At 49.1% G+C, this 27,088-nt stretch overlaps 1 protein-coding gene across 6 annotated transcripts in view; it reads right to left on the bottom strand.

Annotated features, from left to right (window-relative positions):
- Positions 1-415: 415 nt before the first annotated feature.
- Mab21l3 (mab-21 like 3) overlaps positions 416-27,088 on the bottom strand; it is a 39,848-nt gene continuing 13,175 nt past the window's right edge. The window contains exons 1-7 of one of the 6 annotated variants that reach the window (XM_048442201.3): positions 25,882-26,128; positions 24,672-24,931; positions 13,250-13,390; positions 9,887-10,178; positions 7,431-7,609; positions 6,613-6,807; positions 416-2,006 (exon numbers count right to left, since the gene is read on the bottom strand). In XM_048442201.3, coding sequence (XP_048298158.3) covers positions 1,773-2,006; positions 6,613-6,807; positions 7,431-7,609; positions 9,887-10,178; positions 13,250-13,390; positions 24,672-24,920 — 1,290 coding nt within the window. In that variant the 5' untranslated portion in view covers positions 24,921-24,931; positions 25,882-26,128 and the 3' untranslated portion in view covers positions 416-1,772. Of the gene's footprint in view, positions 2,007-6,612; positions 6,808-7,430; positions 7,610-9,886; positions 10,179-13,249; positions 13,391-24,671; positions 24,932-25,151; positions 25,330-25,456; positions 25,797-25,881; positions 26,129-27,088 lie in introns of those variants that run through there. The other 5 variants (XM_048442203.3, XM_048442204.3, XM_048442205.3 and 2 more) reach the window with 5 other exon arrangements.

Genomic DNA, 27,088 nt, shown 5'->3' with positions numbered 1-27,088 from the left:
TTCAGTGGTAGAACCACTAAGATACCCATTCTCCTGCAACCGACCCCTTATCCATGTTCCTGGGCAGAACCCTTGCAGAAGTCACTGTTTACCCACATACACACACATTCACACACATACACACACATACACACATTCACACACATTCACACACATACACACATTCACACACATACACACACATTCACACACATACACTCACACACATTCACACACACACATTCACACACACATACACACACATTCACACACACATACACACACATTCACACACATTCACACACATACACACACATTCACACACATACACACACATTCACACACATACACACACATTCACACACATACACACATACACACACATTCACACACAAAATGTCACGTGTGCATGAAAATACCACAACGAAACCAATCGTTAAGCATAATTCATATATTCTAATAAAAAAATAGAGCCAACCTGGGCAACTTAGTGAGATCCAGCCTCAAAATAAAGTCAGTCTAGCACATTGGCAGGGCCCACGCTCAGCATGTCAGCACACAGGCTTCTTCAAAGCCCCCCAGACCCGTGCTTTTAGAAATAGTACTTTGCTAAGCACATCTGGAGAGAATGTTTCAAAAGTCATGACAGATCCCCGGAGCTGAGAGGCATTAAGAAAAATGCCAAAAGAAGCCATCCACTCTAAGAGCACCTGGAATCCCCAGCCAGTGTGCAGGTGTGTGATGCTGTGGGCCTCAGTGTCCTTCAGAATGTGAGGTGCAGGGGCCACGGAGTCCCTCCTGGTGCTGTCACCAGAGCCATCATTTTAAGTGTGCTTGTTGGAGGTAGACGCTGCACCTTGGATCCCAGAACATAGTAATACCGACTCCTCCCCAGCTTTTCGCAGCCAGGGACCTCTGCCGACCCACCCCAGTCTGCCTGGAGTTGCCATTCTGGCCCCCTTTAGCTGCCCACATGTGTTCCCTTGGGATCTTTCTGTGACCTTATTCTAGCAGACTTCCTTCTATGTGTAGTGATGGAGGTCACCGATCTGCTGTTCACGTCCTGTCTTCTCCAGGGAGTCTGTCTTGTGCTCGCCTGCATTCGCCGTACGCAGGGAGTATTTATGTATCCGCAAGTAAATTAATGGATTGAGCTAAGGAAGACATCCAGACGTGAATGACATGGAGGTGGGTCCGTGCACGGCCACAGCATGGAGCTCATTCCTGGAAAGGAAGCGAGTTCCTTGATCATGGAGGAGAGGGCTGTAACTAGAGTCAGGTGACAGGTAGGTTCCAGCTGTACCCTTCTCTTGGATTTCCGCTAACCCTTACGATGACTCCACACAATTGATAGAGGAACACCAGAAGAGCTCAAGAGCCTGGACCGCTGGCCCTGCTTGGAGCTGGAGGACAGAGATTCGTGAAGGGACACCAGCAACCGGGTGGGCTGTCTGGCAGTGTGTGGGTCCTGGTCCAGCCAGCTGGAATATTCTCGGGCAGCAGGCTAAGACCTGGCCTTCCCTGAACCCATCTCCATTCCCCTTGTCAGACAATAAGAACCAGAGCAAGGAAAATCGATCACTTGGGGAAGCTGGATGGAGCTGTCCCCAGGAGAGGTAGGAAAGATGAAATGCTTGCGTGGACCTGGGGCAGGAGCCTTTGCCTCTGATGCGGGAGCTGCTGGTCGGCTTTGGTGGCCTCTCTGTTAGCACAGGGTCCTGGCATCTGGCAGAGGAACCGCCCTGAGAACCAGATCAGCAGGACGGAATGAAGCAAGGGCTCCCTGGGCCACCTCAGGGCAAAGAGACCTGCGGGTTCTTTAGGAAGAAGGCCACTTTCTGGGCCACAGCATCCAGCTCACTCGGGTTGGCTGACTGAAGGAGGTTGCTTTTTGGGACAAAATAATGCTTCAGGAAGTGCTGGCTCACACATCTATGCAGCTTCCGGGCCAGGCGCAAGAGCCCTTGATGGAAGACCTGCCAATCCTTGAGGTTTGGGTATTTCTCACAGGTCCAGAAGAGCACGGTCTGTGGATGAAAAATGGTGGGAACCAGTTGAGTTTTCGGGGCTCTGGGGGGAGGCGCAAGGCATTCTGGGAAAACTGGATTCAGCAGGAAATTCATGATCCATTGCCTCACCCGGGCCTGGGGCTTAACTAGCTGGCTCACACCTCCCAGTTGCTCTCTCTCTCCCATTCCTCTCTGCTCTCCCAGGGAGTCATACCCTGCTCCGAGTAGAGGCCCTCTGCCTTCTAGCACACAGGGAACCCGGAAGTCCTCCTCTCCTGGACCAGAGACTTCTGCCATCATGGCGGTCTCCTCTTTCCGTCTCTGCATCTGCCACTTTCTCACGGGCCTCTGCCTCCCAGGAGTCCTATAGAATCGACTCCCCTCTTTGGAGATGTCCTCCTGCCCTGGGCATAGCCTTTCTGCTCCCCTATGGCAGTCTCTGCTCCAGCAAGTTCCGGCGCCTGCTGACTTCCTCCCCTCTCGCTCCCTGCCTCCATTGACTCCTACAGCAAGGAGTCTTCTGCCATTAATCCTGAATGCTGCTCTCTTAGCCCAAGATCTCCTAGCATCAAACAGCAGGGCAGGCCCTTTCCAGCCTCACCTACCAGAGGATCAGACAGTTGACCACACCCTGCCTTTCTAACCGCTGCTCTTTTGACCCCTAAGACAATGCTCTTCCAGACTTTCTCCTCCCATCCCTGCTTCTGCTCTGCTTGCACCCACCTATGTCTGCTCTGCCTTGGGGTTTCTAAGGAGACCCCTCCTCCCCACCTGCCCCTCCCCTGCCTGGTGCTCAGTGCCAGCTTCCCTCCTTCTTAGTAAGATGGCGGACTCACACCGCATGTTCTCCAGCCCAGAATCTGCTTCTGACCTGCTTAGTCTTGGGTATGGAAAAGTTATCTCCATTCCAACATGCCCAGACTGAACTCGTGGCCTTTCCCACAAACCTGCTCTGCCTCTAGACCTGCTTATCCAGCCCGCTGTGCCAGACACAACCTGGGGCGGCATCCTCCCTGTCACTCACAGTTCAACCTGGCTCATCTTCCTGCTCATTGGTCTCTCAGCCCTGCCACCCAGCTTCGCTCCCCTCCCACTGTCCTCCCCACCGCGCGTCTCACCCTCTTTGGCAGGAGTCTAATCTGTCTGTGCTTATTCCAGTTACCAGCCAATCTGTAGGGTTTTTGTTGTTTAAAGTATAAATCTTCATGATTTTTTTTTTTTATCTAATTAACAGTTCCTCTGACTCTTGGTTAACTAAGATACAAAACAGGTCTCACTATGAAGCCCTGGTTGGCCTGGAGCTGTGTAGACCAGGCTGGCTTCATATTCACAGATAACCTGCTTCTGCCTCCTGAGGGCTGGGCTTAAAGGTGGGTGCCACCACGCCTGGCTGAGGATGCAATTCTTAGCACGCTCTGTGAGGCTTGGCCGCTGCCTTGCTTGCCAGCCTTTCGACAGACACAGGTATCAAGAACAAGATGGAGCCAGCCCAAGTGGCAACAGTGGCTGGCTGGGGCACACAGGACACAAAGATACAATGGAGAACTGTTCGTCCAGAAAGGATGAAACCCTGTCCTCTCTACATCAAAATGGCTGGAAGCAAAATGGAAGGACAAGTGTTAAGTAAAATGAGCCAGACACAGAAAGACAAACACAGCACGGTGCTTCTCACATGTGGAAACTAAGAGACAAGGTTGATCTGAGTGTGGTGTGCTAAGGACCAGGAATTGGGAAAAGGCTGAGGCAAAGGAGGGCAGTGCAAAGGGAGGTTGGATGTGATTGGTGCGCCCTGTGCACATATATAGAATGCCACGCCAAACCCAATTAGTATGCACAATTAAACACGACAATCAAAAATAAATTGTCAATTTTAAGAAAATATTTAAATATATATATTTAATATATTATATTATATTAATATATAATTATATTATATAATATTCTGGATTAATGAAGAGCACTTGCTGCTCATTCAGAGGACGTGAGTTCAAGTCCCAGTACCCTTTTCAGGTAGCATGCAATGGCTTGTAACTCCAGCACTAGAGGATCCGATGCCCTCTCCTGGCCTCCTCAGGCACCTGTACATACGTGGCATATACTCACATAGACAGACAGACACACACATATAATAATAATACACATTTGAGATTTTAAAAAGTGGATAATCTCATCAACTAAAGTGGACCTGGGAAAATTAGGGAGGCAGGGAGGAGGGAAGGAGGGAGAGAGAGAATACTGTGTGTGTGCACACGAGCGTGCGTGCGCGCACACACACACACACACACACACACACACACACAAAGAATAAAACTGACCACATTTCTCACATGATACAAAATCAACTCAAAATAGATCATGGCGCTGAAATATAAGACTTGAAATTATGGAAGTAAATAAAGCAGGGTCATGCTTCATGGGAATGCCGATAACAGGCAGTGGTTTTTCAGTGAAGACCCAACAGCACAGGGGAAAAGGGGAAAATAGATGCTTGTGAACTCAGAGGCGTCTTCTCTGCAGAGCCATCACCAGGCTGAGGTAGGGTGTGAGGGAATGTTAGCAAGCTTGTACTCCTAAGGAGGTTGATATTCAGAATAAACACAGAACTCAACAGCCGAAGAAGAACAACAACAACAAAATCACCATGAAAAGTGGATAAATGAGCCGGGCGGTGGTGGCGCAGGCCTTTAATCCCAGCACTCGGGAGGCAGAGGCAGGCGGATCTCTGTGAGTTCGAGGCCAGCCTGGTCTACAAGAGCTAGTTCCAGGACAGGCACCAAAAACTACAGAGAAACCCTGTCTCAAAAAAAAAAAAAGTGGATAAATGAGAGGAAGTGCCATTTCTCCAAAGAAAATGCACAGATGGACAAGTATAAAAGTCAGTCTTCAGGGAAATGCCAGCTTATTGTTTAAAAGACAAAAATGAGCTGGGTGTTGGCGGTGCACGCCTTTAATTCCAGCACTCAGGAAGCAGAGGCAGGTGAATCACTGAGTTCCAGTCTAACCTGGTCTACAGAGTGAGTTCCAGGACAGCCAGGGCTACACAGAGAAACCCTGCCTCGAAAAAGAAAAAAAAGGGGGGGGGCAAAAAGGGAGCAAAATGAGAAGACAGTAAGAACAGGGGAACTCATATAAATTAGTGTAACTTTTGTGGAAAACAAATTGGGGGTTCCTACAAAGCTTAAAATTCAGGTATTCATACTGAGAAAATGAAATGAGAATATTAAAGAGATACCGATACTCTGGTTATTGTAGTATTAGTCACAGTAGCCAAGAAAAAAAAAAGCAACCTAGGTACTCATCAATAGAACAGAGAAAATGTGGTAAGCCTGCATGGTAGACTACTACTCAGCCACAAAAAACTGAGTGGAATCCTACCCTGTGCAGCAGCTGTGTGTGTGTGTGTGTGTGTGTGTGTGTGTGTGTGTGTGTGTTGCAGAAGATAGAGCCCAGGGTCTCTCACACACGCAAATCACAATGCCTCTGAGCTATAATCCCAGCCCAGAGGTTTTCTATTTAAGAGACAGATTCTTTTCAGAAGGCTCGACAAAGGGAAGCCACAGGATAGATGGCAAAGGATTGTATTGGCTACTGTGAGATGGAGTCTAACACTTATAGGCCTGCTCTGTTTTACCCAAACATTTGGAAATGGAAGACAGACATTTCGTGCTCCCAGTCACGTGTGCGCTAATATGGAGGGTCTCACAGAAGCAGAGGGGAAAACAGCACTTATGAGAAGTTAGGAAGGGAGGGGAAAGGGTCTGAGGGGGGAAGAGGAAGGTTGGGTGGTGGGGATAGTTCAAGCCTCGGCAGCACGTCTGTTGTGGGAGTAACTTCCGCTGCCTCAACCAATAGTCGCTGAAATACGAGCCCACAGTGCAGCGGGGAGCGACTTCCGCTCCGTCAGCCAATAGCTGCTGAAATACCAGCCCACTGGGGCGTGGTATATTTCTCTTTTAAAGAGAAGCAGATCCGGATCAGGCTCTCTTGGTTCCGGCTCTTGGTTCCGGTGCTTGGTCCCGGCTCCTGCTCCCGTCTCCTGCTCCAGCGACTAGGCTCCCTTCCTGACGGTTTATGGTGTATGTAAGTTTTACCCCCCAAAATAAATAACCCCTTAAAACATAACTGGTGTGGGATTGATTCGCCGATACACGTCAACGTGCCTGAGGTTGACAGACAGTGATTCTTTCTGTTTTGAAATACCTAGAGGCGTTTAAAGGCCTCTGACATGAAGATGGAAGTTTGAGGAGACATGCTGACCACTGTGGCTTTCTTTCTGTGGCGGATGTTCTGTGCGTCTCAAACTATTAGGTGACGTAAGGTGTTAATTTGTACAATAGATCATCCCTAATGTTGAATCAAAACCAGAAGGGAGGAGAGAGGCAGAGAAGGCGTGGAAGGGGAAGGGAAGTCGGGGAGGAAGGGAAGAGAGCAGAATTGCTGTCAGCCCTAGCATGACACACAGCTGGGGTTTACAAGGTTCCTTGAGCAGAAACACATGCCGTGTGGAAACCCTGGGACTGAAGACAGTTCCCACGGCCTCATCCCGATCCCATCGCACATGGGGACCCACCTAGAGACAGTCGCCCTGACACTCCCCCCCCCCGCCGCCACACCCCACGCTCACCTGCAGGTGGTGGGTGGTGATGACTGGCCTCTTCCCTGGGCACCACACATCCTCCTTCAGCTGCCTCAGGACCTGAAAGCACCGCTTGCGGCAGCCCCCGTCCTCATCCAACTGCTCCAACAGCACCTGCTCCGCCTGGGGGAAGCTCAGCTGCCAGTGATAGCTGGACCGGGCCACCAGGTTGAACCCAAATGACTGCAAAAAGAATTGGGAAGAAAATGAGAAAGGAGAAGCTGGCCAAAGTAGAGAGCAGTGTGCACAGCTTGAGGGACCCACGACCCCCAGCGTATGGTATGTCGGTGTGATGGAATATTATTCAGCCGACAAAAAAAAGGATCAGATCTAGCCATTCACAAGAATATGGATGGAATTAGAGTCCAGGGTGTAAAGAGCAGTCATGCAGAAAAAGGCAAACACTTACTGGATATTCTCACTCACGTGTGGATGGCAAAGCACAGAGGCCAAAGAGCAGCGTGGAAAAACACAAAGCATTTTGAGTTCACACAGCGGGCAGGGGGAGGCTCAGACCACTTTAGGCAGCTACTTCTGCCCATATCAGAGTCCTTGAGGACTTAGCAGCCTTCCCTGGGTCACGGGGCTCTGTCCCATGCTCACCTTGGCAGGCCCAGGGTTCCTGGTGAGAAACCTGCCCTTCTGGTAAGCTTGTGGGTGATGCTGCCGCTTGAGGGGGGCACACACATTGGAGCTGCAGCTCTAAGGAAGCCCCTGCTTCCCCAGTGAGCCCTTAGAGGGTCAGTAATGAGATCAGCACAGCCCTTAGCACTGGGCAGAATGAGCCCCCGCCTGGCCACCTGTACCTTGATACACTCCACTCTCTCTGGGGGAGGCCACCGCTTCAAACACCTAGGCCACTGGGCTTTCTCAGACCAGGCCGTGGGGATCTCCACAGTAGGGGCCAGTTCTAGCTCCACCTGGCCTGTGGACGTTTCCACGGCAACCCAAACAGCAGCTCGGTTGGTTAGCACGCTGACCTTGCCTGATGGGAAGCAACCAGAGAGACACTTGATAAAGAGAAAGCAAGCCTTTGCTTTACACTAGCATCAGGGCAGACGGTCTGGGCAGCCTTCAGTGTTTCTCCTCACTATTCTAGAGCTTTGCAGCAAATGTTATTGTTGTGTGTGTGTGTGTGTGTGTGTGTGTGTGTGTGTGTGTGTGTGTTGCAGAGGATAGAGCCTAGGGTCTCTCACACACGCTGATCATAATGCCTCTGAGCTATAATCCCAGCCCAGAGGTTTTCTATTTAAGAGATTCTTTTCAGAAGGCTCAACGAAGGGAAGCCATAGGAAACATGGCAAAGGATTGTATTGGCTACTGTGAGATGGAGTCTAACACTTATAGGCCTACCCTGCTTTACCCAAACACATCAACACTGGTCTGAGAGAGAAGGCAGGCGAGAGGAAGAACTCTTTGAAGTCAGGATTTTGCTGCGGCAGAGGATGACCTTGAATTTCTGATCCTCCCGTCTCCACCTGGCAGAGTGCAGGGATCAGAAGTGTGCACCAATGTATCTGATGGATGTAGTGCTGGGGTTCAAATCTGGGCTGTTCTGCTTGCCAGGCAACTATTCTATCAACTAAGCTGCATGTTACCCCAGCCTAAAACTGCCACAGGAATTAAATGACCCACCCAAGAACTTTCTAAAAGTAAACATCCATGAGACATGACCAGGATGGAGACTTTCAGAGCTGTTCTGTTCGGACAAGCAAACCTTTACAAATATATCATCTGACACTGAGTTCTGCAGCCTGTGTAATTGTCATAATACATACGTGCCTGCGTATGTCTCACTCAGCAAAGGTTGCACACGGTCTGCCAGGCAAGGGCACCATCATTTACTGGGCCAATTTTCTTGGGTAGTCATTTAGATTTTTTTTTTTCTAGCTAGTTACTATTTTCCAACCCAGGGCAGAGGATATTCTTGGCCATATTTCTTTGTGAGTTTCCAAAAGTTTATTTGTTGAATTGCCAAGTAAGCACATCATAGAGAATAAATAACAGGCAAATGATGCTTTAAAAACAAAACAGTGATTTTTTTCGCCCCCAAGAACAGCATGAAAATGCCTGTTTCGCCTGCCCCACCCTTCACCCAGTAAGAGCACGCTTCTCACACTTCACATGGCTGCTAATCGGCTAGGCGTTTTTAATACGCTTTTATTGTTGTTGGGATTCTTTGTCGTTACTGTTTTGTTTTGGACTTGCATTAAATTACATGGTGTGCGTGTGTGTGTGTGTGTGTGTGTGACTGTATGTATGTACATATTCGTGCAGGCACCCAGGGAGGTTAGCTGTGGTGTCAGATCCCTGGAACTGGAGTTACAAGAGGATGTGAGTTACTTAAGGTGGGAGCTAGGAACTGAACTCAGGTCCTTTGTAAGTACAGCCATGGCTCTTAACAGCCGGGCATTTCTCCGGTCCTGGTAGCTGATTGTTTAATTTCATAAGACAGGGCCCGACTCTGTAACCCAGGCTGGCCTTAAACATGTAGCAATCCTCCTGCCTCAACTTTTCCAGTGCTGGAATTACCGGCATGCACCAGTCACCATGCCTGGCAATCTGCTAGAATTTTTAATGTTTTTAAAAATCAACATTTTCCTTTTTTTAAAATCTTTTATATTCTTCTCCCCAAATCCCTGTTTCTGGATTTTTTGTTTGTTTGTTTGTTTTTGTCTGTTTTGCATTGTGTGTCATTATTTCTGTTGCTCGGCTCATCTTCTTTCCTTCCTGGTTGATAACTACTTCTGTAATTAAGAAATTTAGTCAGTTTTTATACGTGTGCGTGGTGTGTATGTTTGCGAATTTATGCATGTACACATGTCACCCTGTGCTGTGCCTTCTGTGTTTGCAGTTGTTGAGGTCAATGGGTCCTAAGGCTGCAGGGCTTCTGCTGTAGGAGGCTGGCATTTCCAAGCATGCGCTCTCCACACTCCGTGTTCAGTCAGATGCTCTGAGTTGTACAGAAATGTCCCCATAACCAAGGTGGGGGCAAGGTTGGGGTGGGGATGAGGGGTGAGTAATGGCTGCTATAAATATGTACACTGAGGTTTGGGAAGGGCACAAAACCCACAGCCTAAGGTATGCCAGGGCAGTAATTTCTGGTAATTTCTAAGTCCCGGAAGTGTTTCCTAAGAATGAATCCCTACCTTGCGGATTTCATTAACCGACTAGCAGATCACCCCGCCCCTCATCCCCCATTGCTACAGTGTGAAAGGAAACTGGCTACCATGCCCCTTGTGCCTTCCCTTGATCAGCTCACCTGAGAGGTGACAGGTTCTCACTGCGTTTTCCACCAGCATCCGGAACACCTGGAGGACTTTGGCAGGCACGATGTCCCCCTCTATGTTCACGTCTGCCTGGTGCCACTGCCACAGGGTCTTCATGAACTGCTCGGTCTCCAACCACTGCTGCAGGCCCTCAGGGTCCCGCAGAGGGCAGGTGAGCTTGGTGCCCTGAAGGTCGTAGTAACGCCAGCGCTGTGCCCGGGCCGCCTTGTATCCCGCAAGGCCTTTCAGTGGGACTGTGACGTGGAACAGGCTGGGGGCCAAAACCTGGGGTTAGAAAAGAAGAGGGAAAAGATGAGTTCACCCGTGGGAGTGGGGGTGGTCACGTAGAGACGTGCTGACCTATCCCACCAGGCAGCTTCAGTGACCATCCGAGCCTCAGCAATGTGATGAGGCTTGCAGAAAAGAGACCAAGGGATTACTGGGAATTACGTCGTCTTTTTGCTTGTTTGTTTTGCCACTAACCCACCTGAGGCTGTGGCAGAGAAGGTGACTCAAGGAGTTCTGGGTTTTGTGAGACCTCAAGTTAAGTATGAAGAAAACTCGGAATCCTGGAGGGACCTGAAGTTTAAGAGAGAAGAAAGGGAAGGGAAATGTATCCAGAGCCATACGCAGCTCAGGTCTCTGGCTGTGCCTCTTCCTTCTCCGAGGTCAAATAAGAGATAACTTTGTTCACTACTCAGTGAGCAACCCAAGACTCAGGGGCTTGTGGGTCCCTTGGGGACACTGTCAACAAGCAGAAGAGTGGAAATTTTAATTGAGTTTTTTTGGCTGCTTGTTCAGTGGTCCTACCCTGGGCTAGTTCTGCAGCAAGAACGATGTCTGGGATAGCTGAACGCTCCGATGTGACAGGCTCGTTGCCTGTCACAATGACCCAGGGTCAGTATGAATGACTAACCCTTGCAGAATCAAAGGTGAAATGAAAGCCTGTCTGTCTGGACAATGTGAGCCATTGAGTTGATTCTGTGTTTAATGGAAAAATGGATGTAAATCCACCCACTCCCACTCTCTGGGAACCAGTTAAGCAGTGACCAGGAAGAGAGCAGACACAGCAGGCACACAATGCCAAGGACACAGTAAACCAGTTGGCATTGCAGATCTGCCAGAGGGACCCTGAATTCTGGCTGGGCCTGGGGAACTGGCACCCTCTTTGTCCTTTCAGCCTCATCTTTCTTCTTTGAAGAAAGTTATGGGGAATGCAACAATAGTTGCTTTGGTCTGGGCAGTGACCGATTAAGCTGATCCTGCCTCACTTTCCGAGAACATTGGATGGTTTAGACGATGGCACCGTATACCTTCCGGCATCCCAAGGCTGGATTAAATAGAGGGGACAAACCCCTAAACGACAGGTGCATTTGGATTCACTTGCCGTGGGTTCAAGAGTCCAGCAGTGGAGCTGCCCAGATGACTCCGCCCAAACATACAGCGCTTGCCACTCAAGCATGGGAACCTGAGTTCTGGTCACCAGCTAGCACACAAAGTCAGGTGTGTAGCGCATGCCAGTAATCACAGCGCTGGGGAGGCAGAGGCAGGTGGATCCCTAGGACTTGTTCACTCTCTAATATAACTTCTGGCCTCTCTTAGCATATCCACACTTGAACGGGTACAAAAGCATCTACCCACACCCACAACCCCAACAACGTCAAAGACACTGCTAGCTACATAAATGGTGTCCAATAAGTACACACTTATCAAATTTAGTTCAAGATAAAAATTAAAGCCATTTTATGTACTCCTTTCTCTCTCTCTCTCTCTCTCTCTCTCTCTCTCTCTTTTCAGGGTCTCCTTTATCTCAGACTGGTCTCAGGTTTGATGTGGCGCTGTAGTGGTTTGAATGAGAGCATCCCCCACAGGCTCAGGTATTTACAGTTGGTCCCAGTTGGTGGCGCTCTTTGAGAAGGTAGTGTGGAGGAAGCATGCCACTGGGAGCTGACTTGGAGAATTCAGAACCTGGCTCTACCTCTGCTTCATTCTATGTCATATCTGTGGTTGAAGATGCTTTCTGCTCCTGCTGTTTGCCGCCATGTTACCAAGTTACCGTCATGATCAGCTCAAGAATTACTTCTCCCAGTTTGCTTTGATTACAACATTTTATCACAGCAATGGTAAACAGCAAAGTAATACAGAAATCAGAGGTGACCGTGCACCTCTCATCCTCCTGCCTCCACCTCCCAAGCGCCGAGATCATAGGTGTGCTGGGGATCAAACTTAGGGCTTCGTGCACGCTAGGCAAGCACTTTACCAACCGAGCCACATCTCCAACCCTATTTCAAAGCTTAATAAATAGCACAAGATGCCAGTCAACACAGGATCTATTTTGAGCTATCACTCTAACTGGGACCATAGCAGGGAATTTTTTTGGTCCAGGTCAGGGGAGAGTGATGTGGTCTTGCTCTCTCTAGTCTTGGGGTTGTATCTGCCTGATTGAGACTAGCCAGGGGAGGAAGAGGTGGGCAAGTGTTCTCAAATGACAGGATCAAAGCCAGCTTTACAATCTTCCTCCTAGAATAAGTTTCCTGAAATCTGACTCTGTCTCAAAATCCACAGTCTTTGAACCCTGCATCCACCAGCCTGGGACGCACTGGGCCAGTATAGATCTTGGCGGCCAGGCTCGTTCTTCAGAGGCCAAATGTGCATGGACCAGATGCTGGGAATGAAGCAACCAATTAGCATGGTCTTAAAACCAAGGATCTCACTGGTGGGGAAACAGGACATGTCGAACTAATGCAAAGTGAAAGAGATTTGTTTGCAGAAAAACTGCCACCAAGAATGGCAACGATTCAGAGGGACACAGAACCTCCTTCCTGTTTCATAGTGGACATGAGCGCACAGTGTGCCCACAGGCTGATTGCTGCTGACTGTCATGCATTGACCTTGGTGTTTAGACTCGGTGGGACCCCTCAGCAGAGAGGGGCTACTGTGCACTCTGACTCAGAGCCATCTCTACCCTCTTGCTTCCCCTACCTGTGCTCTAGAGACTATCACTCACCACTTCTGCCTAGTTCCTTAGCTATTCAGTAGGTGTTTAATAAATGAGCAGCTGCCTAGCCCTGCTTTGACCATGGGGCAGCATGCTTCAGAATCAGAGTCTTTCGAGTTATGGCCTAAGGACCAAGTAGGACTCAGTCAAGTACCTTGGTTTCCTCCACCCTAACCTCTGTGGTCTAGGAGTGTGGGGGCTCCCGCGAGGGAAAACTTCATGGTGTGTGTGTGTGTGTGTGTGTGTGTGTGAGAACAGTGCCTGGGGTTCTCAGTGGAGTGAGCCCCTGTCACTCATGGAGTCCTTCCCATCCCAGGGCCTGGGTCCTTCCTGGAGCACCTCAGAGAGACCTGCTTACCTTAATGCTGTCGTTGTATGTCTTAGAGGCAGGCACGGCTTGGAATCGACTATCCTGGTGACTGATCTCTGTCGTCAGATGGTGGATAATTTTCTGCACCTCTTCCACCCTCTGAGAAATCTGCTGGCGCCTCAGGTCCACCTGGGTATGAGGGGATCAGCAAAACAGTTACGGGGCCCGAGGCACCAGGATAGGGGACAAGACAAAAGCACAGGAAAGCCTACTTCAAGTTCAAGGCAAAAGTCTTGCCTCCCAGGCCTCCAAGGGAGTTGAGCTATTTAGGCCTGACAGTGACCGAAGGGACACTATTTCCTTCTGAAACATGCGCGGTCACTCAATATTTATCCAGGACTAACTCCTGGGTAGAGACTGGGGACATAGTAGCAATCAAGGCAGCAACAAAGGTGGGAGGGGAGGTTTTGTGCCGCACACCTGTAATCTGGCACATTGGAGATAGAGGCAGGAGGATCTGATGTTCTGGAACAGCCCTGACTCTGCAGTGAGTTCAAGGTCAGCATGAGCTACATGAGTCCCTGTCTCAAAAAACTTAGCAACAAGTGCAATTGAGGAGCATGATGTGAAATCCAATAAAAAAATCAATAAAAAGTTAAATTTGAAAAACAAAACAAAGCAAAAAAAAAACTTAGCAACAGATTAGACAGATGTTGTTTTCTGGTTGAAAACACACAGTTGCCCGTGCAGACTGTAATACCTTACATACCAGCTTTGAAAAGCATCATAAGGAATGCCGAGTTAGGATAAAGAGAAGTGGATAAGGCATGGTCAGAGAAGGTGACGTTTGAGTGAGTCATGGAAAGAGATCTGGAAAACAGATTCCCAAACTACTCAAAACAGCCAGATAAGAAAATCCCAATTGGCAGAAAGACATTGGATCAATGCTAAGTCATCCATCACTCCAGGCACCAGAGAGTTCCTGCAGAGCCATCCCACACAGAGACAGAATGCAAGGCTGAGAACAAACCTATCTGCACAGGTTTCATGGCCCACAGAGTCAGCCCATTGATAAACATTTATTTGGCATTCACTGTATGCCGGGTACCACTTCATGCTGGGTCTAGAAACAAGAGAGACAGACATGTCTGTGCTTATAGCGCTGGGGAAGCCGTATGGAAGAGAATGCTAGCGTGGGGGCTCCCTCCCCAGAAAGAGTGGGGTGCCCTTGGATACAGCAGAGAGGGGATCCCTAATCTGTATGCAGAGATCTCTTGGATATGTACAATTCCATATACAAAGTGCTACCTCTGGGAAACAAATCTGTACTGTCCAGATGCCCAACGCGACACTGAGTAGCAAAAGACAAAAGAGGCCCCCCAGCTCTATAGACCTGCGAACCTCACTGGAAACATCAAGTACCTGTTTGCACTGAATGCCCACTTCTTGCTGGACCGTGTACTGGCTGCATGGCAAAAGATTTACAGGGACTTACAGAGATGCTGTCAAAGTGAGACAAATTAAAATTGTCAAGGTCAGGAGCTGGGGAAAGACATGCACAGAATGCAGTGGATGCCCAGCAAAAGGACAGCTGTCTAAACTGGAGGCCAAGGGTCCTTCTTATAGGCAGAAGGTAAGGTCAGAGTGTTGGGAGCCACCTGGAGGCACAGGTGGTCCTGCAGTTTGGAGGTAGCCACGTGGGGCTGAGCAACCCTGCCTGCACCCTTGCCTGCACATGCTCAGACCAGCAGAATGGCATTAACCAATCAGGACAGCGTTCAAGCTGCTCCACCGTTTAAAAGCAGATGCCTCGGGACCCTACTTCCTCTCTCTAAGCTTTCTCTCGTCCCTGCTCTATCTTCCCTTCCCCCAATTTTCCTCAAGGGAATGCTCCAAATAAAGATGTGACCAGAGAAGGAATTCTCGTTTTTGGTGGCGTTCATTCCTGCGGGACAGGATGGCCCCCCGCAACTGGTGCTCGAAACCCCGGACGCTGAGGGACCCTGACAACTACGCCGGGGGACCCTGAAAGCCCGGAAAAAAAAGCTGAAATCAGACACCAGGACACAGAGAGCCTTGAATTTCAGAACTCTGAACACGTGGAGCGGTGAGTGACGTCTGTGAATCCCCCAAAAAGGGGAGGGAAAAGAATTTCAAAGGATAGGCCTAAATAGAAAAAAAAAATACAAAAAAAATCAAAGTTAAGGTATCTGAAAGAAGGTACAGAAAGCAACGGGGAAGAAAAATCCCTTAAGTTCAGTGCAGGAGGAATGTAAACAGCAGCAAAAAAGGCGAGGTAACTAAGGCGGGACTTTGAGGACGATGGGGTACGGGAGACCGCGGCTTCCGCTCCCTCTCCGTCCACCTGCGTACTCGCTGTTAGAGACTGGAGGCAACAGTCTCGTAGGGAGGCGAGCTTGATCACTGCCTTCCCTGTTCTTAAAGAGCCACAGAGTTTCTGAGGTGATTTTCGCCTAATTTTGATAAGAGAGCTCAGTCTCTGGCTCTCACGTACAAAAAACTTTAATTTTTGACTGAGAAAGACAAGCTGCTTGATCGTGCTGAGAGTGCTGGCGGCAGCCGGCCCGCCTTTGAGCGGTAATGCCTGATTAGAAACACGGAAGTGGGCCAGGCACGGTGGTGCACACCTGTGATCCCAGCTACTCAGGAGGGAGACGCAACCAGTTGCTGGCGGGGAGTTTGCTGGAGGCCTACGAACAGCCAGGTCACCATGGCGACGGGCGGGCTAAAGTCCGTGTGACATCAGAGGCTATATGTCCCGGCCTTCTGGCGGGGCTATGGTTTTTGGAGGACTTTTTCAACACCTGAGCGGACTCGCCTGACTGAGGCGGAAGCTGCATGGTGAGCAGCGGCGCCATAGAAGGCAGAGAGGAGCTGAATCGGCTCTGCGGAAAAACTGTGTTTCCATAGCAACATGGGCGAGCCGGGAGGTGAGTTCCCAGAGAACGGGGCTCTGCGCGCAGGCGGACCGGGCAGGAGAAGCCCCCCCACGGGTGGGCGGATGCCCCCCCTCGCCGGAGCTTGGCGGTGCGAATTCAATGCCTGAGGTGAGGCTGAGGTACAGTTCGCAGTTACGGGATAACCGGCGAGCCCGCCCACGGCCCGGGGCGGAGCCATGCCTTCGGGCCATGCGGAGCGCGCCATAATGGGCTTCAGAGGCGGAGCTGTGGCAGCCGCCGCCTCCGCTGCTGCCGCCCTCAGTCAAGGTCGCCAAGAATTCAGTCAGATAAAAACATTTGTCGCCAAAAATTCAGTCAGATAAAAACATTTATCCCCCAAACATCGCCCCTTTGTCAGCAGGAAGTAGCCAGATGATCGACGTCCATTCTCCCTCAAAGAACTGGTCCTAATTATCATAATAAAGGCGCGTCAACCTGGTTATCATTACCTATTGCCCCTGGCAACGGGTGAAATAAACAATGTTACCTAGAGGTTTTTCCATCTGAATAGGGGAGCTGGAGAGATGGCTCAGAGGTTAAGAGCACTGACTGCTCTTCCAAAGGTCCTAAGTTCAATTCCCAGTGACAACTGCTTTGGTTTTTAAACAATAGAGGGGGACTACACTACCAGTGACAGCTTCCCCCAGAGAAAGGATTTCTCTTGCATTCTATACACTTAATTTTTAATTCAAAATTTTGCTGGTACAGGCAAACAAGATTTGCTTTTTGAAGCAGAGACCTGCAGATCTCTAAGTTCAAAACCAGCCTACTTCCAGTACTGATTGTGCTGAATTTTTACACTGAGAGTTTTTAATACTCTTAAATGTTAATTTGGGAGGAGAGTTTTGTTTATGTTTTTCTAGGAATGCTGACATACATCTGGATGCCAGCGAGACCGACCAGAGAGATAAAGAAGACGACCCAGTGGATGCTGAGTGTCCTGCTGTGGAAGATTCATGCGGAGACAGCAGAGATGACCTTCTGGGCGGTGCCAAGAGCAGCTGTTTCACACCATCGACTTGAGCAACACCCTGTGCAACCTCTTATCTCTTAACAATTTTCTGACTGACTCTATTCTGCCTTTCTCCCTCCTTGGAGATGGGTGGGAGCAGAGATATCCTTGGCATGCTGCGTCTAGGTGGGGACCAGATTGGAAAATAGTTTTGCCTTATTGCTCTTAAAGACAATAATTAGGGGGAGATGTTGGGAGCCACCTGGAGGCACAGGTGGTCCTGCAGTTTGGAGGTAGCCACGTGGGGCTGAGCAACCCTGCCTGCACCCTTGCCTGCACATGCTCAGACCAGCAGAATGGCATTAACCAATCAGGACAGCGTTCAAGCTGCTCCACCGTTTAAAAGCAGATGCCTCGGGACCCTACTTCCTCTCTCTAAGCTTTCTCTCGTCCCTGCTCTATCTTCCCTTCCCCCAATTTTCCTCAAGGGAATGCTCCAAATAAAGATGTGACCAGAGAAGGAATTCTCGTTTTTGGTGGCGTTCATTCCTGCGGGACAGGATGGCCCCCCGCATCAGAGGGAGTCAGCCAAAGGGCTAGGAGTCTGGGTCTGGTACAGTGAATGCTTGTTTCACTGGCACGAAGCCCTGGGATCCACCTCCATCAGTGCAGAAACTGAGCATGCTGTGCAAGTCTATGGTCCTGGTACTTTGGAAGGGGAAGCAGGAAGATCATTTGTGGCTTCTCAGCAAATCCTGGGATACATGGGACCTTGTCTCAGCGTGCATGTGTAGGGTGGCAGGTCCTAAAAAGAAAGAAGAGGCCAGTGACCTCACCCCCACCCCCCAGGTCTGTAGAGTTTCCCAGCCAGAACAGGGGAGCGAATGGGGACACATTACAAATTCAGGAGAACCAAAGATCACCACTTCAAGAAGCTTGACCATGGAAGCAAACAAATTAGGCAACATCGGGAGGGCCAGCAGCAGGTTCTCTCAAACTGAAACCGGGGCTTAGGCATGTTCAAACATGGAGGGAAGTGTCGGTACAGGAGGAAGAGGCCCACACACTGAGGAGAGGAGGGATTTCCCTGGAGGAAAGTGTCATGCAAATAAATCCCCAGGGACTCACCATCGCCTTGCTTTAGTCGAGAAGTCTAGGTGAGCTAGGGGAAAGGGAGGAGGTGGTGGGAATTGGAGAGATTTCCTGCTTGAAATCTTCTTCAAGTTTTCTTCACAGGGTAGGAGAGGCAATATGCAACAAGAAGCTGGAGAGGGGGCAGGGGCCAGATTCCAGGGAGTAGACTAAACCGGCTTCCCAAGGGATGAGGGTTGAGGGATTACTTGGGTACTTGTGTAAAGAGGGAAGTAAGGAGTTGGAGTCATGGTGAGGCCCACGAGGCTGTGGGGTATGAGTGGGCTCAGTTGTTCGATGGTCTGAGGCCCTGCTTATTCCTCCAGGTCAGGCCAAGGCTCTCTGTTTGGGGTAGGCTAGGAAAGAGCTGGAGGCATGGAAGCTTGGTGGGGTTTCTGTCATTGAGTTGAATTTTTCAGCCCAAGGATGAATTGCACATAGCTAGGCTAGTAGATTACAGGGCACTGAACAGGGACGAATCTGCTAAACGAGTGTAGTGAGGGAAAATTATATAGAATCATTATAAGTACCTCAATAAAGGAGCCACGTAAGATAGTCTGACTCCATAGAGCATTGCGATCATCAGTGGCTAGGAAGGGGTGGCTGGGAGGGTGTGGCACGGAGTAGCTAAATTCTCCGAAGGCATGGAGTACCAAGGCTGACAATCCAAACTCCCTAAATCTTTGAGCTCATGGCCACGATTCCACAGAGTTTGAATGTGAAAAACTCAATGGACACACACACACACACACACACACACACACACACACACACACTCACATTAATAAACTAAGTGTCCTAAGTTGATTTCTATTGCTATGATAAAACATGGACCAATAACTTGGAGGAGGAAAGTGTAAATTTGGCTTACTCATTCCAATCCTATTCCCACACCAGGGAAGTCAGGGCAGGAACCTGCAGGCAGGAACTCAAGCAGAGACCTTGGAAGGATGCTGCTTACTGCCTTGCTCTCCACTGCTGGCTCAGCTATCTGTTGTATACAGCCCTGGACCACCTGCCCAGGGGAGGCACTGCCCACAGTGGGCTGCACCCTCCCACACCAATCATCAACCAAGAAAAGGCCCTCACAGACTTGCCTATAAGCCAATCTGATGGAGGCATTTTCTCAGTCGACGTTCTCTCTTCAAAATGACGCTAACTAGGCCAGGCATGGTGGTGCACGCCTTTATTGCCAGCACTTAGGAGACAGAGGCAGTGAAATCCCTGAATTTGAGGCCAGCCTGGTCTACAGAGTGAGTTGCAGGGTAGCCAGGGCTAGGCAGAGAAATTCTGTCTGGAAAAACAAAACAACAGCAACAGGAGGACTCAAGCTTCTGTCGAGATGGCAAACCCGAATCAGCACTAAGATCCATTAGAGTGTTGGTTCTGGGAGCAGGGATGCAAAACACGCCAGGGAACAGCCTTCTTCAGAACAAAAAATTCAACAGAGATTCTTCGCTGTGGGTGAACTTGACCACGAACTGGACTGTGACCGGGCAGAGCAAGACTGAACACACCCTGGAAGGTAGCTATCACCACTCATTATCCGGGAGCTTAGCTCATCGCCCTCGCTTGTTCTGATCCGCAGGCGTGAAAGTCAGACCAGAGGACTGGGCTGTCTGGAAGCTAAGACTACAAAGTCTTCTTGGGCTCTTCTTACACTTAGGTGCCTTAAACTTAGAATTGTTCCAACTTCAGAAATCAGCTTACCTGGTGTCACTGAACAGAACAGTTACCGGAGCAGCCGGTGGCTCTCCTACGTCACACTGGCAATTAATAGAACTAGACCACAAGCATGCACGGGGTTTCCAATGCCATTTTCCAGCACTCTCCGCCACACCCTCTTCCATGTAACAGCAAGCCTAGAACCGCCACTTGTGGGTGCTACAGACTATTCCTGCATCCCACAAGCATACTAGGGTAACACAGCAGGGGCCAGACAGTGATGCAGGCATGGACCAGAACCCCAGGCCCGCCTGTCCCTGAAGTGCCTAGGTTGCTGAAGCTGGGTACAACTTTCATCAGGTGATATCTGCCCTATCCTCACATTACTGGTCTCATGCACAGGGACAGGTTCTTACAACTACAGCATCTCTGAACATTCTACAGCCCTCAAATGCTCTGTGCTGGGGTTCCCAGGCCTGGGCTCAGGTTGTAACCTCAACCTAGACCCTGACAGCCCCCCTCAACTATTGCCCTCCACTTCTCTTGATTGAACCGAGAGAGACAGAGCAAGAAGGTTCAATGCCTGGGTGAGAAAATGCAGAGATGCGGCCTGAGGCTAACTGCAGAGCCATTTTGATCAAAGATGGAAGCCTTTCTACAAGTGCAGGCCCCTCCAAGCCCCACCCCAGAACCCTTTTCCTTTACAGTCTCTGGAACATCAGCAGGCCAGCCATACAGTCTCATCACCAACTGCCTTGCAGGCAACGAAAAACTTGAGAAGAAATAGAAGGAGGAAATGGGATGTGAAGAAAATGCACTCAAAGGCGTAACCAATCTGAGCTTAATCTGGGGGCCTATCCAGGTTTTATTCACCACCTCTGCTGATAAACTCAATGGACCGGAAAGGGTCCCTTCTTCTTTTTCAAGGGCTGCATTTGTAGGTGTGGCAGATCCCAGGCATAACTTAGCCACATTGAATCAACCAGGCACGTGAGGCTGGATGCTCCAAGGTCACCTGGGGCAGCAACTTTCCAGGGCCTCCGTCTTGTTTGTCTCTCCAGGTGTGTCTACGTGCCTGCCCACATGTCCCTGTCTCATCCGAGGCTCCCTCGCCTCCTTCCCAGCCAGAGCTTCTGGGTTCTTGTTGACCCACAAGTCATTTGCTGCTATTAATAGTTCAGGTTTGCGAATAATTTACTGTTTCAAATATAAATGATTGGGAATCCAAGACTGTTCCCTGTAACAACACCATGCTGACTCACGGGTGTCGCAATCCTCTTCCTTGAACTCCATGGAGGGCCAATTAAGCAGCGTGCGGGGTGGGGGGGGGAGTTGTACGGGTCCTGGCTATACCGAGAACAGGTGGTCTACATATATGATCATCACCCAGGTGGAGGACAGCTTGGAACAAATGACCGAAAATGTCCTCCCAGATAGCAGAAAGCTGGGTTGTTAATCTCAGAATTGCTTTAAATCCAATAATCGGTTAAAACAGAATTGGAACCCTCCCTGTCCTCTAGAGCCTGCCAGTTTAAAGAGAGAAAGCCTTATAAATTTACTGACAGACACAGAGGAAACAGTGATCCTTCTTCTCTGCTCAGTTCTGTGAGGAATGCTTAGACCACATGGTGTTTGTGGCTCCAAATGCTGCAGCTGCAGCAGCACTGTGGAGCTGAGGTTACTCAGTCCTTCCGGGGTACCAGGCACTTCATATGAACAGGAGTACCGGAGCCTCCTTTATTGTAGCATTTGATAGTGGTTCCCATTTTATAGATGGGGAAATTGAGGCTCAGGAAGCAGCTTGCACCAAAATTAGGAAGTTACAGACAGGCCGTGTTTGCCACCTTGGATTCTGACTAACGAGTTACGTCTTCTTCTGTGGAAACCTGACACACCCTCCAAGCCCTCCTCTCCATTCCTCTTTCTGTGGACCACTTCTCCCAACAGAGCCAAGCCCCTTCCTTTCGCTCTGCAAGGCTCTCCCTTGCCGCCCTGGGTCTTGTGTGTACTGCAGACATCACTCAGTGACTACACAGGGTGCCCTCTTCTTCCTGGGGAGTTAAGAACAGAATCTGCAGGTGTAGCCAGCCGTCCCTCAGGCAGGCACAGTATTTCTTTCCCATTTAGCAGACCACAGCTCTAGTCCTGAGCTTCTCCGAACCACAGAGCAGGATCTGACATAAAGTAGGGGCTTCTGCATGTGTCTGTGAGATAGAGGACTTTCACAGAGGAGAAATGGCCTCTGGGCCCAAGCAACTGTGCTGAGACCTCAGTACCTTCCCCATATAGCACTGGACTCTAGCAAAAACCTTTCATCTCTACGAATGTCTTTCTTCCTCTGTAGAAATGGAGGTTCGCTGACAGCTACATTAAGTAAGTGTTTCCTGCACCTCAACCTATCACGGTTTCTCCTCATCTTCAGTGTACTCCAAAGGGATTCAGGCCACATCTGTGCAAGATACTCTGGGAATATGGAAGGAAAGGAATGTACCCAGGACATTGTTGGTCCCTCTAAAAAGGTGGAAGGAATTAAACCTTCCAGGGCACAAGTCAGCAACCAGAGCCATGCTTGGAGGAGACAGTGTTCAATCAATAAACAGTATCAGCTCCAGAGTTCCCAGGATGGCAAAGTGCTCTCTGCCCAGGTGTTAGGGGAACCTTTAAGCCAACTCTGAGCTGTGTGAGAAGGATTAAAATAAAAAAAAAATGGGCTGGAGAGATGGCTCAGCAGTTAAGAGCACTGCCTGCTCTTCCAAAGGTCCTGAGTTCAATTCCCAGCAACCACATGGTGGCTCACAACCATCTGTAATGAGGTTTGGTGCTCTCTTCTGGCCTTCAGGCAAACACACAGACAGAATATTGTATACATAATAAATACAAATTTTTTAAAAAATTAAAAAAAAATAAAGGCTGGGCAGCAGTGGCACACGCCTTTAATTCCAGAAGTCGGGAGGCAGAGGCAGGTGGATCTCTGTGAGTTTGAGGCCAGCCTGGTCTACAAGAGCTAGTTCCAGGACAGGTTCCAAAGCTACAGAGAAACCCTGTCTTGAAAAACAAAAACAAACAAACAAACAAAATCCAGATCTGAAGTCCTTTAGGACAAGGCTCTTACAGGGCAGATGTGGAGGCGGGTTCCCCTTCAGGGACAAGAGATGGAGCAAGCAAGGCTCTGTCAGACTGGGAGCAAGGCGTTCCAGCCTCTGAGAACTGACTGACACAATTTCTAACAAACACTCAGCCCATGGTTTCCAGGCCAGACACCAGACCAGTGGTTGCCATGTACCCTGACTCTTACTCCCCATGGGAGACAGAAATTCAGATTCCTGTGCTAAGTGTCAGAAATGTCTGTGAAAGAAAACTTTAGAAAATGCTTTATAGACCGAAGAAACCATGCACGAGCCCAGGCTGGATTCCACATCAGGAATATCATTTACAGTTTCCGCTGGTGGGAACGCCCAGAGACAGAGGGTCAGAGAACCAGGCAAGTGAAATCACTTGAATGTCAAGCTAAGAAAGGTGGAATGTTGTTTTTCCAGAAAACACAGGACCCCAGGAAGATGCCAGTCAACACTGCTTCTGCGTAGGAGTGATGGGAAGTCACTTTGTTCACTACTGGTTTTTTATACATAGATTTTTCCCTTGATGGTTTTGTCTAAAAAGTGCACTCAGGGCTCATTGTGATAACGATCTTTGCTCTGTTTACATACAAAGGCCTGAAAGCCAGAGACCTGTCCCTACCTCTCAGCTTAAACCTTCTCGTTTAAACATTAACTGCATGCTTTAGAAGCTTCATACCTGGTGAGTGGAACAATGGGTCATCTTATTAAATAATATTTAAGGTCCCTACAAAGTCCAGCATCAAAAGAACCTAAGATGGAAATTAGTTCTTTTCTTCCCTCTCCTTTTTTCTTTTCTTTCTTTTTCTTTTCTCTTTCTTTCTTTCTTTCTTTCTTTCTTTCTTTCTTTCTTTCTTTCTTTCTTTTCTCTTCTGAAGATAAGGTCTCACTCTGTAGAGCACACTGGCCTTGAACTCACAGAGATCTGCCTGCCTCTAATTGCTGAGTGTTGGGACTAAAGCTGTGCACTAACATGCCCAACTTACAAATGAAATAATATCTTTTAAGGATGTATTTATTTTACTCTTATTTTACATGTGTGGGTGTTTGGCCTGCATGCAGGTCTGTGCACCACAAGAGTGCCTGGTGCCCATGACGCTAACGCTCTTAGCTGCCAAGCTCTGCCTCCAGTGCCCAAATAATATTTTTTTAAAATTATCAGTTTTGCAGTTTTAAAGTTTTCTTTCTCCTCTCTCTCTCTCTCTCTCTCTCTCTCTCTCTCTCTCTCTCTCTCTCTCTGAGGCAAGGTCTTATGTAGCCCAGGAAACCTTCAACTTCTGATCCTCCTGCCTCCACTTCTTAAATGCTGGTATCACAGGTATGTTCCATTGTGTCTGTGCCTACTGGCCATTTTCCAGTGACCCCATTCAGATCCTCATTTTATGGAAGTAAGTCTGAGGCTCAGATAGATTAACCAGCCCCATAAGTGTCAACAATGGGCAGAGTCAAAGGTCTGTTCTGTATTTTATACCTAGTATTCTTCTGGGCACTAGAACCTCAGAGACCTTCTCAACATGCCGAGGCTAGTGGTCCTGTGTTCCCAAGGACTATCTTATGATCTCCAGAAGCAGGGGAATCCTTCTGTATCAGTGTTAGTGGGACGGAGAGGAAGAGGGCGTGCCCAGGAGAGGCCAGCCCCAGCTTACCTTACTCAGCAGGCAATCTTGTAAGTCTCCCTCTGGAAGAGACTTCATGGTGTCTTGGTCAATCCCCAGTAGAGCAGCAACCTTCTGCTTCTTTTCACCATGGAGGACAAAGCTGGTGGGCAGCCTTCCCAGCAGCGTTACTCTCTGGATGAAACTTCTCTGGAATTGTGAGCATGGACCAGAGACTTGGCCTCTTCTCGCCTGCTCACTGCAGTTTTCCTTTCCAGCGTGAGAGAATCCGTCTGCCATCTTTCAGGGAACTATAGAAAGATTAAAAAATGGAGACTTGATGGAAATGAAGTGGAGCCCACTTGACGTTACCCGATGTTGGTTTATTCTGTCTTTTTTTTAATCCTCTTGTCCTGACACCAGGTGTACCTTGGCACCCAGTGTCTTTCCATCTCCTTTCCTTATCCTGTTGATAGTAAATATTCCCTGCCCTCCAATCCAGAAAATTCTGCAATTGATTTACTTCCTTACCATAAACAAACAAGAAATTGCAAACAAGCTATCTGGTGTCTCACCATCGTGTCCAGCATAAGTCTTGTCAATCAGATGAGAGCCAAGATCAGCATTTGAAAAAGCACGAACTCACAGATAAACTCATGCATACAGAGGCAAGCTTAAACAGAGACAGAGAACACACACACACACACACACACACACACACACACGAGAGAGAGAGAGAGAGAGAGAGAGAGAGAGAGAGAGAGAGAGAGAGAGAGGCAGGCTTACAGACAGGCACATACATGCAGAGGAAAGTAGGGCAGAGTCCTGCCTCTCACCTGCTGACCTCAGAATGTGATTTCCTTGTCCCACTTGATGGCTGACATTCAAAATAACATCAGTATAAACAGTCCCCTTAAGAGTCTAGAACACATTAAGTTTTACCAGTAAAACTCATTCTAGACAATAGTTCAGGCAGTATGCCCCCAGTCTGACTGGCCGGGGATAGTTTTAGTACAGGGAAAAAAAAAATCCCAGCAGCCTGATCTTCCTGAAGCTGGTTAAAATCACGGTGTACTGCCTGTGATCCAAAGGACTGACAGCCCAGCTCACGTCTGGGCTTCCAGGCAGGCAGCTCCCCAAACCACCCTCCTCAGCACTCTTCCACAGCAGCCAACCCCGCCTTTCTACTCTCTCCCGTGGCCCCGCATTTGCATAGCCTCCCAGACAGCTCCAGGTGAGAGCCACATCAGACCCCACCCACCTCCTTCTCCTGGGTGTTTAGGCTGCCCAGTTCAGGCTCCATCTGACAATGCAGAACCTTTAACACGTCCTGAAAAGCTACAGCTTCCGCTCGGGATCCTCAGAATCCCCTCCACACTTCCTTGATTTTCCACCTGTTATGCTGTGCCATGGAAATCCCCTTCTTTTTAGGGCACACGCTCTCAGACAATCTAGACTCTTCTTCCCTGGACTTCGTTCCCCTGGTCAACATTCCAATCGACCACGTGAGGTTTTTTTTTTTTTTTTTCACAAATGAAACAAGCGCCTCTTCCCCTTAAGCTGCCTTTTGGAATTCTCTTTCCGCGTCACTTTCAACGGCAACGAAGTCCCCATTTCTTCCCCCGCATACTTTTGGTTTTGCCCTTGGCTTCTGCTTTTGCTGCAACTGTGACCTCAGTCCCTCTCCTCTCAGGCCTTCCCTGATAACAGTAAAGCTGCCCTGGTTTTCTGGAATCAAAACACCCGCGACTTCCGCGATTCTCACTCAGATGCCAAGCCATCTGTTACCCCAATACTGCAGGTTAAAGTGTTGCATCCGGAAACTTCTCTTGTTCCAAGAGGGAAAGATTCTGGCCAGGTATGAACAGGGAAATCAGATCATTGAGCTATGGGAGAGGAACCAGGAGAAGGATCGGCACCTTGAGCCCAGGGCAGCTGCCTGCAGGCACTTTCCCGCTAGAGACGCGCCGATCAACAGGTGGGTGGGTTGTGTGAACACAGCATAGGCTCACTGCATGGCCCAGTTCCTAGTTGGGACTGCTCCACAGCACAGGGCTGGGCACAGACGTCGGCTCTTGCGGCTCCTGGCAGAAAGGCTGATGAAAACAGGCTTGCCTAGCAGATACAGATCTCTAGTTAATTGGACAATAGGTCAGCAAAATATCTGGTGGGTAAGGATGTACCTAAGGCCACCAAGAAGGATCCAGTTAATTCAAATTTTCCTTTATCCTTGGAAAACAAAAAGAAAATCTCATTTTTCATGATTTACATGCAAGGCAAATTGAAAGTGGAAGCCAGCTCTATCTCAATTTAGACTGTGAAGACTGGGCAGGTTAGATGGCTCAGCAGATATATCTGCCACTGAGTCTGACTACCTGAGTTCCATCTCTCCCCACCTCCCAGGACACTGCCTCCTGTACACCTCCACACACATACACAAATTCTAGACAGATAAATGTAGTAGATTA

The sequence above is a fragment of the Myodes glareolus genome, chromosome 17 (assembly GCF_982192425.1).
Source record: "Myodes glareolus chromosome 17, mMyoGla1.1, whole genome shotgun sequence".
NCBI classification, from domain to species: domain Eukaryota; kingdom Metazoa; phylum Chordata; class Mammalia; order Rodentia; family Cricetidae; genus Myodes; species Myodes glareolus.
This window is presented reverse-complemented; position numbering and strand designations above follow the sequence as displayed.